Source organism: Arabidopsis lyrata, assembly GCF_000004255.2.
Source record: "Arabidopsis lyrata subsp. lyrata unplaced genomic scaffold ARALYscaffold_2, whole genome shotgun sequence".
Lineage (NCBI taxonomy): Eukaryota > Viridiplantae > Streptophyta > Magnoliopsida > Brassicales > Brassicaceae > Arabidopsis > Arabidopsis lyrata.
Genome location: NW_003302554.1, coordinates 4225270 through 4239462, shown reverse-complemented (window position 1 = coordinate 4239462; position 14193 = coordinate 4225270). Strand labels below are relative to the sequence as shown.

Here is a 14193-nt window from a genome sequence, read left to right as displayed (position 1 = left end):
TGTACGAACTTTTCGTGCCAGATTATCCGCTTTTACATTAGCGCTACGAGAAATTAAAGATAAAGAAAAAGTAGAGAATTCTTCCTTGTCACTCTGAAATTCCTCCAAATACACTGAAAACGCCGGCCATTCGGTTGGAGAAGACACCATCTTCACCAGGTCAGAACAGTCTGTAAAGAACGCTACCTCTTGATTATCTGCACCAATCATGCACTTCATCGCCCAGAGAAGGGCCTCGGCTTCTGTATGTAGGGGAGATAGACTTCTACGGAGGTTGGCAGCTCCCATGGTTGGCGGTTCTCCATTTGATGATGTACAGAACCATCCTGTACCGAAGAACTTATCACTTCCTTTCTATGATCCATCCACAAAACAACGGTACCCCGAATAAGTCGAATCAAGTGAAGCATCCCTCACTCGAGATCGAGTTACCAAATCCACAGAACCCTGATTTTCGTTAATAAGCTCGATTTGAGCTGCATGCCACAATTGTGCCTCTTTTTCCGCTAACCGTAATACCTCTAGTGGATCATTGTCTATATTTTCAAATATTTTCTCATTCCTTGCTTTCCAAATATACCAGATAATCCATAGAAAAACTGAGCAATCAAATTCCGAAGGTATTCTCCAAAATAAATGATCCAAGTTCGCAAAAATAGATTCTGTGGGAAAAAACCCCATACCTATGGGAATCTGTGAAAGCGCCCAAATCTGCCGTGCCGGGTGGCACTGGAAGAGTGTGTGATTAATCGTTTCCTCTAGTGCACCACATCTGGCACAACCTGTATCACAGTCAATTCCTCGTTTCTGCAAATTTTCCGTAACCGGTATACAACCCGTTAAAATTTGCCACAAAAAAATGGCGTATCTTAGGTGGACACTGCACTTGCCAAGTATGTGCTTTTAAGTGTGGATCCCAAACTTAAAAACAATTGAATTTAGATCAAAATCTAAAACGAAGTTTATATTTCTACTTACAAAAGAAAACAAAAAAAAGAGAACAAAAAAACATCTTCCTACAAGAACGTACATTGCTTGTAGGCCAACTATCTATTTTTCTCTCCAAAGCAATTGTAGACAAAACTATCTGTCTATCTATATAGCTAATATACAACAGTTTATATCTCACTGTGAATCCCAAAATTTCTCCAACTTGGTACCAAAATTCAGCGGAAAAGATCTTGGAATGACCACATTATGAATCTAGCAAAGATATCCGACTCTAAAAACTCGATGTGAGCAGCACGTCCGATGAATGAGTTCAGGTTACGGCCATACACGGTCATGTCGAAGTTGACGTCGCAGCGCATGAACACACGTTGCTGATGTGGTGCTTCGGGGACTGGTCCACGTATTTGGTCCAAACAATTATTCAGCATTTCCAAGAAGGCTACTCCCTTTTTCGAGCTGTCGAAAGAAGCTGGTTGGCATGATTCGATTCTTGCTGAGTGATATGGAACATAACCGTCCTGCGTTATTACATAACAATCACATTATTGTTGAGAAAAAGTATCAGTTTTCCCTAAGTCATTAACAAGGCTAAAACTGCTTCACACATTCAAGTTTTAAAACATGGAACCGTACCTGAGGCGACGAGAGGAGAATTATATTTTTGAAGTTTTCCAATGTCTTTTGCTGAAAAACGAATTCAAACCGATTTTAGAACCGAACAGAGAAATATTTCTGTATATCCATGAATCTGAACACAAGTTGAGGTATTTTTCTCTAACCTTGCAGAGTTTGTAAAAGAAAGTATGCCGGAGATCAGGATCATCTGTGAGTGTAAGCTGATGGATAACTTGTGTACTCTTTAACTTCTTCAGGAGCCAAAGCCCAGAATTAAATAAGGAGTTTGTACTGTATAGATACCCCAAGTGTGGACCTGAAAGCGATAGATATGTATGCAGAAACCTCCTGTATGGTTCCATTAAACTATCTGAAACAAGAAAAGAGAAGGCATAAACAACGAAACATAACTAAGAGTCATTTGATATTTACCAGATTTCTTAGAATATTACCGGCAATTGCTGTTCTGATAATGACATTGCCGATGGAATGCCCGACAAAACTCAATTTGATGCTTTTCAAATGTCCCTGTCTCGCATATCTATCCTTTTTCCTCTTAAGGAAAGAAACAACTTCCTGCGCAAGCCTTTGTCCCATTTCCCTGAAATCGCCATGTGTTTTCTCCTCATTTACCTCTGACATGAGAAACTCTATCTTTGGATCTATCAAAAGCCACTGATTCCGGACAAGCCGTAAGTCCAAGTGATGCCCCTATGGTACCAAATATGAGCAAATTTCTATCAAGCAAGCGAAAAACAGATCGAAAGGAACGGAGCTAGTTAAGAAAATTGTTACTATGGTTCAGTGAATTTCCAGAAGATACTTGCCTGAAAACCATGAACAAATACAACGATTTTTAGTTCACGGGCACTTTGGTGGGAGTTAGTAGCTTTTGTTTTTTCTGCTTCATCCTTGTGCCCATTAAGTAAGCTAGAATCAAGCAGATCCATATGTCTCAGATACGAATTATCACTTAAAGTGCGTCTTGGTGCATTCAAGACACGTTCAATTATAACAATAGGAACCCGCATAGGATCTCCAAGTATATGCATGTCTTGTATTGAACGGTTGTTAATCTGTACCAACAAATGTATTAACAAAATAAACCAAGAGTATATGAAACCAAGAGGGAACTAAATCAAACAGAGAAGAACAAACCCGCATCTGTGCAATACTTCGACGGTGAAGTTCAGCACGGGTAGCTGCAATTTGGGCCGGCTACATCAAAGCAAAAATTGGATGAGTCAGGCTTGTGTCTTCACAAAATTTTATTAACAGAGACAGAACACTAAACTCACTTCATTCAATACGCCTGAGGCCCTTTTGTGCGCACTCTGGTTTAAGATATCTGTCATTCCACTATTTATAAAATGATGGGGCATTTCAACCTTAGAGTACACCATCCATATTGACCATTCAGCTCTCCGATCTTTAGTCCAGATATCACGAAGGTACTCCAGTATTTTTGTGTGATTATCCCTAACAAAGACATATGAGATAAATGCCTAGAATATTGATATTTCAGTAGATAGATAAAGAAACGATCTTGGCCTACAACTTAATTAGATCATTGAAATCCAAAGAATTACCGGTGAAATCCCAGAAATGTGTTCCAAAGATGATGCAGCTGGGTGCCCAGTAAGTGGAATATACGGGATAGATGATCCTTCGAGAGTTCATGAAGCCAATCATCACTTGCTAAATCAAATGTGATATTCAACTTCTGCGCCAAAAGAATGGAGAAATAAGCAGAAGAAGACGACGCAAAATAATCGAAAAAAAAAAAACCAATCAGCATCAAAATAAAGCAAGGACCTCAAGACTGTTTTGTTCCTTGCCTTGTCCTGAACCGTTAATTGTTGAGTTTGATAAGGGAATATTGTTCATGTTTGATACAAAGTCAGACAAGTCTATCGTTTGACCAACTGCCTTGCTAAGTCTTTGCATTTCCTCGAGTAAAATACCACGAGCTCCAAGTAATGCTTTGACAAATGACACCAGTTTCTTATCAGCAGAAGCAAGCAAACCAAGTGCCTAGTGAATTAAAAGGTTGGCAACCAATCAATAAGACGTCTTCAAAATCTAGACAACTGCAAAATACTAAACTACTGAGTACTGAATCATTATCACATACTTTCTTAAAAGATTGAGCGCTGCTGCCACTGACATTTTTACTGTTACTTACGCCACTGCATCAAAACACCTTGAGATATTAACTAATAGAAATATTAACTTAAGCAGACAATATAATAAATTATGTAGAATCCAAACATTCTGTTGACAAACCTTGATAGACGTGCAGGTCGTTTATACGCAGCCGATTTCAATACACTGATGTGGACACTCACATCGACAAGAACCGCATGAAGTGTATCAAAATGCACTGGACAGTAAGAATGCAAGCCTGTAAGAGCTTTAGGAGGAATACGGAACTCATGAACTGCAACAGAAGAAGCATCTAAATGCTTCGCTGATGCATTATCTACAGAAGGAGCATACATGAGCTCAAACTTTAATATAGCTGCAGATGTAGCTGATCCCTGCATACGTAGAATCATTTCGCAACTTCAGAAACGCAATATCCACGCCGGATGATTATCATTCAGTTCATTTCAGAGACTAATTCATTCAGTACTCAACTTTAGTAATTTATTAGATTGCTACCTCATATCGTTCCAGTGGCAGAGTAAATGAGATCATCATACACAAACGAATATCCTGCCGTGCATATTTGATACGGAAGGGCTGTGTTAAGAAACTATTATCTTTATCAACTATCCTCCACACTCCGTACGAGTCATTAGAACCGGATTCAGTAGCTGTAACAAAAATCAATCCTCACTATCAAATTATACTCAAAATAAATTCTCTAGTAATAGTACTGATCCTAGACATGTGTGCTACTATACATTACCTTCATACTGAACGACTCGTGAAGGAATACCCCGAGTTACGTTATCTCCATCCTCCCATCTCATGGTGATTTTGATTTGATACCATCTGATAAATTTAAAAGAGTCAGAAACTTTCAAACAACAATGCTGAAGTAGAAACATCAATTTCTATAACAAGTTACATACCCTTGTTGGAAAAGATCAAGGTTATGAAACCGGTGGATATAAATCGCAATCTCTTGAACCGTGTCAACCATCAGTACTGGCTTAACCTTGGCTATGTAAGGTTTAGCATCAAGCGTCTTTGCTTGTCTACTTCTTTTACTCAATCCAATTAACCATCTAAGACGGTGTAACATATGTGAACCCAAAAAATCACATCACTTTCTAAATCTTTGACTCTGTTCTTTTCAGATTAATCAACTCTTAGCAAAATCTCATGATCCTTAATCCTTCCACTTTTGGGTGAAACCAAACACTCAGAGAACCTGCAGATAAAGCAATAAGCACATTTAGAGAAACATGATCACAAACATATTCTCCAACAAACTAAGTAGATGAACATTTCTTCAAACATAATTTTTTTTGAAAAAAGTAAACTTTAACAAAACCCATGATTTGTTAGTGTAATTAACGATCCATGAACATAAAATCATCAATCAAAATGTAATTAAATCAATCGTAGAGAAGAAACAGAACCTTTAGGTCTCTCAGATCAAGATCTGACGATTCACAGAAACGAAAAAAAAAACCCGATTTGCTATAGCTTTTTTTTGGTTTCAGCTTCTGGGGAAAGAGAACAATGTGACAGACACTGAAGATAACAATGTGAAAGAGAACAGAGGAAAAAAGGATCTGGGAAAAATACAAATTGTGATGGTGAAGGAATAAAATTTTGTCGAGTAATTCGAGAAAATTTGATTATAAAAATCAAAACTTTAGATCGGAATTGAGTAAATTTGTCGGGTAAGGATGAATGTTCATCTTCGATACAAGCTGTCTTGTCTTTTCGATTCGTACAGTAAAAAGATCTGACCCGCCAAATTGCGGGTAACTTGACTAAGTTAGTTTTGGGCCTTTTGTTATGCTTAATGGGCCATTTGTTTAGGCCCAAACAATATCGTCAAATTATGCAACTCCATTAATTTAGTCTTCTTCTTTCTTTTTTTTTTAACAATTCCATTAATATTGTCTCTTAATCAAACATTTAACGACGTGATTTATTTAGAAAAGTCAATAAAAGTTAGCGAATTATTTTACAGGAGACAAAGTTTAGGCTTTTTTCGAATTTTCTAAAAATGGGGATTTTTGTTTTCACATTTTCCCCTAAAACAAATATTTTATACGATTTAATGATATACACTACAATGTTATATAGTTTAATGGTTTGTGTTAATGTTATTAACAAATCAATATTCTGAATTAAGTTCATATTGCATGTTTTTGACACACACACCAAAAAAAAAAAAAAAAAAAAAAAAAAACACTAGTCGACTTATTGATGTATTTTAGAAATCGATGATAACTAACTTAGTTTTGAAATGTTAATTTCAAAAATGTATAACATTTCAACGTTTCTTGTACTATCTGATCGATTTAAAATATATGTCATAAAATCGCAAATACCATTTTTGGAAGAAAAAAAATAAACAAATTAAAGTGTTAGAGTTTAAAAGGTTTTGTATTGATACTAGATTTTATCCCGCGGTACACCGCGGGTCGATTTTTTATAACTAAAAAATTATTTAGCAAAATTTTAAGTTGTATTTGTTTTGTTAATATTGTTTATTTTGTTTAGTGTTTCTGATTTTATAATTAAATTTTGATTTTTAATTCTAAGATTTCATCCAAAGTATATTGTTTAATATTAATATCGATCTAAACCCGTTACACCATATAACCCCGTTCCGTAAAATTAAACATCATTTGTTATTTTTTTTTGAATAATATTTTTATCCACTACGGGTCGCAGGTTCATGCGGATAAGCCCGTAGAGAGTTGCGGGTTTGCGTGTCGACCCGCCAAAAGAGAAGCTATCTTTTGAAACCCTTTGTTGTATTTAGAGGTTTTGAGAAAATATCCCTAAAAAATAATTTTCATTATATGAAAAAAAAATAGAAGTAGAAGAAATTGTAGTATCAAGTATCAACATTCCCGATTTTTACATCATTCGTTACTATTAATTTTTTTTTTTGTAGATAAAAATCAGAAGTTAACTAAGTCGAGATTTTTAAAAAGATTGTGTAGAGATTTTTGGTAAATTGTTGAAAACTTATTTGATTTTAAAATCTTTACTTAAGGAAAGATTTTGTAGAGACTTTTGCTAAATATATGAGAAATGAATTTCATTTAAAAATCTTTACTTAAATAAAACAAATCTAAATAATTAATGCTAATGGCATGCCATTGTAAATACTTCTCAACTTCAGGATTTATTTGCTAATTGTGATCCAAAAATGTATATATAGATACTGGTTTTGTCAAGTCGATAAACTTCGTTTGATATGCAAGACATCTTCAAAAGGCCAAAAGATTAGATGTACCCGATGTTCAAATTCCGTTTTATCCTAAAATTGTATATGGACTTGATAATGTAGTACTACTATATGAATTAAATTGTACATGGAATCATGGACCATTTTAGATTCCTTCACATTTCAAGAACAAAGTGTTAGAAAGAGACACATCTTTTTGTAAAGCTAAATGAAGAAGATCGTTAGCATCACGAGTGGCATCTTCATCTATTTCTCATCAAATTTGTTTAGCAAGATAAAGTCTTAATGTTCTTTTTAAACGTAGAATCTAATATTCCATTAGGATTCTTTGCTTATTTTGTCATTTTATTAATTAAGTAGATAAGAATGTGTATTCAACCCATAAGATTAATTATATATATATATATATATATATATATATATATTATAAAAAAGATTAATTATATATATCTGGAGGAATATTGGCGTTGCCAATCAAAGGATAAGCTTTCTATTATATAGTATATCAAATTACATTCAAAAATTGAAATAGAGATTCTCAATCATACATTTATAAAAAAAAATCTTGGAGAAAATAATATATATATATATATATATATATATATATATATATATATCTTTTACTAAGCAATTTTAAAATTATTTTCTATTTTTATAATTTATATCATGGTTTTCTTATTTCGTATATTTCATTTGTGTCTTTTTTTTTTTCTTTTTTTTTTCTTTTTTTTTGTGCACCATATTTTTTTGTGTCTTATATATTCGATGCATGTGTAAAATCATGATTACTGTTTAACAATGAATGTTTAAAGTCTTGGATCTAAAGACATTGCATGGTTTTGTTTCATCAAAAGGCGTTGTATGTATACTGAGTTTCTGAGAAAGTACATAATCATTGTTAATAATGTACATCGAAAATTTACTTGATTAAATGTCGACCTCGAAAAATCGAACTTATATTCATTTCTTATTTCTAAACATTACTTTTTGTCAAAATATCATTGGTCCAATGATTAGATAAAGTAGTAAAATGAAACTGTATATTACGTTCATAATAATATTGTATTTAAGTTTTTGTTAAAGTTGATGTTTGTTTTGAACATCATTGGTATGATGCCTATTTTATATTCGATCACATCTCTACTACACTCAAACTTCCTTGGACAAAAAAGTTCAGAGCCTTTACATGCAACTAAACAAACTTATCTCCTTACCCCTAACATACTCTAAAAACTTTTACTCGAAATTTTGTTTCTAACTACACTTTGAAAATAGAATTCAAAGGAATTTATCATACCATGAGAATAGTATTCCTTAATTCGAATGAATAAAAAATCTTAAAAATTACCATCATTTGAAGTAATAGTTTATCTTCAAAATTGGGTTGTAATATACTTAAAGATGTTGGTTCGTCGTTTCGGGATGGACGTTATATGTGGTTCTCTTTAAAAATTTATTTGGTTTTAGATCTTAAGAAACTTGAGTTTCTCAGCGATATATATGATTTCCAAAAGATTGTTATTAGAAGGAAGCAATTGTAAATAGCTTATTGTATTGGTAATTTGATGTGGACAAATAAATTTTTCTTCCTAATTTATTGAGACCATGATTTTTATTGAAAAAAATCACAAGAAACTGAACACTTTTTATTCGGGAAAAATCCCAAAAAAAGATTAACCCCATTATCGTTTGGTTAACGGAAACTTAACGACATGTCTGAAATGGTTAAGTCAACGAAACTTGACCATTTTATCAAAAAAAATCAAATTAAACTTTAGGATTTACATAATATTTCGAAAGTTCATACTTTTTTCGTCCCAAATTTGAAAGTTTACGTTTTTTCAACATTTTTCCAATTTTTTATTTGGACGTTTAATACCTAATATTTTTCGGTTGGAAGAACAATACCTCATTTAAATATATCTGGTCTAAAAATACCTTATCTTTGAATTGTTCGTAGATTCGAACCCGTAATTTCACAGCCATTAACGGACGTTACAAAATCATTAAACTACGTGAAATTTTTCCACCGTCAAATAATGTGAAACCCAATTGAATTAGATTGGTATTGTCAACGTTAAATTTCATGTCTCTGTAGCGTTAAGTTGGTATCGAACCCGCGTTAGGTGGGTTTTTTCTATTGACGCGTTACCATCATGTCACACCAACAAATTCGCAAAAATTTGTAAATAGTTTGGATATATCTATTTAAAAATGTAAGTTAAAATTTAACGTCGTTTAATAATTCCATAACGCCGGTTATGGCTATTAAATCGCGGGTTTCGAATCTACCAACAATTCAAAAATAAGATATATATACTAGATATATTTAAAGGATATATTTTTCTTTCAACCAAAAACATTAGGAATTAAACGTCGAATGAAAAATACTTGAGATTTTTCTTATAAAAGAATGATAATTCTTTCAAATCTTTAATATTATTTTACTTTGAAATCTCTGCAATGGTCTTTTACTATCATCAAATACAGTAGTGATAACATATTGTCATGTAATCCACTTGTGGGGCCATTCATCTAAATTTTTAATTTTTATAAGATGAAAGTTTTATGTACTACCAACTAAAAAAATAACCTACTAAACTAAATTTAGGATCATTAGAAAACACAATTGTCCAAAACCATGTCAATTACAAACCATGTTATAATAATAATAAAAGAACTAATATCTAAGACAGTTAACAATTTTCTTTTAAATTTCATGCATTTTAAATACATTATCATCCTTGAACAATCATACACACATTTTAGTTTGATATTTGGATATAAATGATGAGTACACATTTTGAACACATTTGCATTTGGTTCATAATTTTAATATCATGAATATTTTCTCCGCCACAATGACGTTTAAAACAAATATCAACTTTAACATACTTCTTTCAATTTAAACTAGATGATGTTTAAGGATTTTGCACAAAAATTAAGGAATCATTTTTTTTTTCTAAACTAAAACATCATTTATTATAATTACCTAAACATAATTTTACCACTGATAAAACAATATAGTCAAAAACAATAAAAAATTAATAATTTTTGCATTGAAAGTTGAAAATATCATATAGTTTAAACAATTTTTTTGTAACTAAAAGATTGTCTTTTATACTGTAAAACAAAATTATCCAAAAATTAGACACAATGTTGTACCATTAGACGTATTTGTGACTGGCCTAAATAATGTGGTATTTGTGATACAAATATGAAATCCAAGGAAGACTTTGTACCTTAGAGTTATGTGTACCTTAAAATTGAAATCCAAGGAAGACTTCTCGGCATGCATTTGTAAGTTTGGTTTTTTGAATTATCAAAAAAAAAAAAAAAAGTTTGGTTTTTGAAGTTTTTAAACGTTGACGTTTCTGCATGTGTCCATAGTAATTATATAGATGTTGAGGCAATTGAAAAGAACTTCTTTTCCTTTATTAAGAATCACTTAAACAATCTACAAGATATGTTTAATCAGATTTACACGACGTTGACACAACTCGTCACTGACCAATTCTTAATCTACCCAAACTCACAACACAGCAACAGCTATGCATACACTCTGTTCACTCACCAAGAACCCTAACAGCTTCTAGCCTAGTACTTGAGATTCACAGAGATATTCTAAACGCCCACCTAAACCTAAAGTCTAGACTGCGAATATAAAGGAAGCGTCATAGACAACTTTCCTAATCTTCAGATCACACCAAATCTTCTTTCCTTGATTTGATCGTATCTTCAATACATCGAATAACTTGAGCATCACGTTCTGGAAACTTCCAATCACCAATTCGCCATGTCATCTTCATTTAATGTCTCGCAGTTTCCCACATACAGCTCTCTCCTGTGCTCCACAGGATCTTCATGTAGCTCGACATCCATATGTCTTCAATCTCCCCCTTTTTACCTGAATGTGACACCTCAAGCTCCAGAGCTACCTGTCAGGGTTAGTTTGCCAAGATATACACCAAGAACCATGTGCAAGGTTCAACACCCAACAGAAGCAAATACAGAATAGTAGTGCAAAATCTATCAAAGACACACTACACATTTGCTCCCCCTTATTAGTAGGCCTAGTCTAAACTAATCACCACTAGTCTCCTCATCACTAGGATCCCCAGCAGGATTTCCATCACAATTATTCTCCCCCTGCTTGAGTGCACATTCATGTAAACCAAAAACAATCAAGTTAAGCAGGAAAATCAGATGAAGGAGAACAGACACTTACCGTCCAGGCGACGCTTCATCCGGGTAGCTACAGCCAGGAGATCTGCAAGATCATCACGAAGCAAGGTCCTTGATGTCTGAACTGGAGGTGTAGCATTCTGAGCTTCAGCAGTCTCGACCTTGAATACTCCAGGAGAACGAGATAATGTATCAGTTTGCAGAGTCAGAACAGCTCTCTGGGAGGACAGCACCATATCTATCAACAGAAGACGATCAGGCCATAGGGTAGTCCGATTTGTGCCAGGAATCCAGTAGACAAATGTAAGACCATCAGCACGAGTTTCCAACTCAGCAAAATTGGCATAAAACTCCTTCACAACAAAGCAGACCTGTAATTGCATCAAAAACTCGAAATTCCAATAAGATACATAAACCAGTTTTAACCGATGAGATAACAAATTCACCTTTGCTTTGAAATTTGTTTTAACATGCACTCTGTACAGATTGAACACTGTTAAGCATATGAATATCACAGGCAACAACTAAACAACCAGAGGCAGGAAGTGACCATGTCAGAGATCCATAATTGTTTTCCATGAAACATCATATTAAAAATTCAATTCATTTTGAGTCACTCAATAAATGCACCAACCACATACCTTTGAACACTGAGTTCCTAAAGTAACATGATGTACACATGAGCAAGCACATCGAACTGTAAAAAACTGTTTCAACCCACCAGCTCAGTGAGGTAGCTATTTCTCTGATGAGGAGCTTTCACACACACTGCTTTACTCAGACTAGTCTACACATCTGCATACTTAACCAGAAAACATTCTCAAGACAGCTTTCTCCCCTTTAATTTTCTCCTTTTTTTCATTCAAAAAATGTAGGCGAATAGTGGTATCACGGGAAATTTTCCTAACCTCGCTTCCATCTTTGTGTGATCATCCATTTCGAAGTAAAATAATGAGGTCATAGGAAATTTTCCTACCTCTTTACTCAAAAGAGAATCATTTCATCTTTTCATTTCTTTGTTTTCTTTTTCTTTTCTCTTGTTTTCAATGACCAAGATTGATATGCAAAGCAGACAAGAAAGCCATCTCTGTTGAACATCGTCGAAGCTAAGTATGCAGAGCAGCTCTTTTTCTAAGGGAAGTTGTCAATAGGAGGTTTTTCTTGCTGTAGTCAGTACCACAGTAACCAAGGGATTAAAAAAAAAAATTGATGTACTCCTGTGCAGTGAACCCGTTCCAACAATCCCTTAGTGACACAAAACAGGTCAGTTTTCACAAATACCAAGTGACTTTTGTAAATTTGTGAAAGTGCTCAAATCGAGTGGTTTAGTGAAAATATCAGTCAATTGTTTCTCAGTATCAATATACTAGATCTCAACAAGTTTCCCTTCAATTAGCTCTCTGATGAAATGGTGCCTAATATTAATGTGCTTAGTGCGAGTGTGATGAACAAGGTTCTTTGTAATATCAATAGCACCTGTATTATCACAGTGTATCAACAGAATTTCAAAAGTCATACCATAATCTGCAAGCATTTGTTTCATCCACAGTAGGTGAGTACAGCAGCTACCCATAGCAATGTACTCAGCCTGAGCGGACGACAGGGAGACACAGTTCTGCTTCTTGCTATGCCAAGCGATCAGGTTGTTTCCCAGAAAAAAACATCCTCCAGATGTGCTTCGTCTGCCATCAAGACATCCTGACAAGTCTGCATCACAGAAACCTGCAAGATTATGATTAGTATGCTTGGTATAGGACAACCCATATTTAACTGTACCTTTGACGTATTTGATAATACGTTTAACTGCATTTAGATGGGATACACGTAGACAGGCTTGGTAACGGGCACACATACCAACACTATAACACAGATCTGGTCTGCTAGCTATCATATACAGTAGACTTCCGATTATGGCTCTGTAGAGTTTCTGATCAACATCCTAACCATCTTCATCAATCTTGTTCTTGAATATCCACATTGTGCCCACAACATTTATCTGTGCAGGTCGAGGTACCAGATCCCACACTTTATTTCTAGAAAACTGATTTAGTTCCTCTGTACAAGTACCATACCAGAATTCATCTTCAAGAGCTGCAGCAATATTCTTGGGTTCAACCAAACACACAAAACACGAGTGCTGCAGCATTTCTTTGAAGTTAAGCTGAACACCTCTGGTCATTCTTTCATTCAGATCTCCTATCACATCAGTAGCTGAATGATACTTATGAACAACTAGTTTCTTTGTCGTAGAAGGTACAACAGGTGAATGTGCCTCAGATGATACTTCTCTGTCAGTGACTTTTTCTTCAAGAGCTGTTTCAGGTGCGTCTGCTGCAGGTGCTTCTGCAAACTCGTCTGCTGTAGGTGTTTCTGCAGACTCGTCTAATGTAGGTGCTTCTGCAGACTCGTCTGCTGCAGATGCTTCTGGAGACTCGTATGCTGCAGATTCTTCTATGTACTCGTCTAGCACAGGAGGTAACAAAAATCTATTTTTATCATCAAAGACCACATTGACAGCATCACCAATTAGCTTGGTTTTCTTGTTATACACTCTGTATGCTGAGCTGTTTGTAGAGTATCCCAAGAAAATTCCCTCATCACTTTTAGAGTCAAATTTTCCGAAGTGCTCATTTTCATTAAGAATATAACACACACATCCAAATACACGAAAATGGCTCAGATTCGGATTTTTTCTCTTTCATATCTCGTATGAAGTGTTCATTGTGCCAGGTTTCACATAAACCATGTTGACAATGTAGCAGGCTGTGCTAACTGCTTCTGCCCAGAAACCTTGAGAGATGTTATTACCATGTATCATAGCACGAGCCATTTTCTGCAGTGTTCTGTTTTTCTGTTCAACAATTCCATTCTGCTGAGGTGTTCTGGGTGCTGAATACTGATGTCTGATTCCTTGCGTTTGACAGAACTGTTCAAAGATCTCATTCTGGAATTCTCTTCCATGATCACTTCTTATTTGAATGATCCTTCCCTTTTCATTCTGAAGCTGTAGGGCAAGAATCTTAAAGGTTTCCACTGCTTCAGACTTCTCTCTT

The 14193-nt window shown here is 34.6% G+C and overlaps 1 protein-coding gene across 2 annotated transcripts; it reads right to left on the bottom strand.

The window, feature by feature from the left end:
• Positions 1-919: 919 nt before the first annotated feature.
• On the bottom strand, positions 920-5455 carry LOC9324282 (protein FAM135B). Of its 2 annotated transcripts, none has more exons than XM_021035712.1 (15): positions 5160-5455; positions 4647-4948; positions 4481-4566; positions 4231-4385; positions 3853-4106; positions 3701-3755; positions 3382-3600; positions 3156-3286; positions 2865-3045; positions 2725-2784; positions 2394-2642; positions 2019-2277; positions 1731-1936; positions 1585-1635; positions 920-1469 (listed from the first exon to the last, which is right to left on the bottom strand). In XM_021035712.1, the coding sequence occupies exons 2-15, from the start codon at positions 4817-4819 to the stop codon at positions 1167-1169; spliced, it is 2382 nt and encodes a 793-aa protein (XP_020891371.1). In that variant the 5' UTR covers positions 4820-4948; positions 5160-5455; the 3' UTR covers positions 920-1166. The 2 variants fall into 2 exon arrangements, with proteins under 2 accessions (XP_020891371.1, XP_020891369.1); XM_021035710.1 differs by having other exon boundaries at positions 3156-3289; positions 5160-5454.
• Between the last annotated feature and the right edge of the window lie 8738 nt (positions 5456-14193).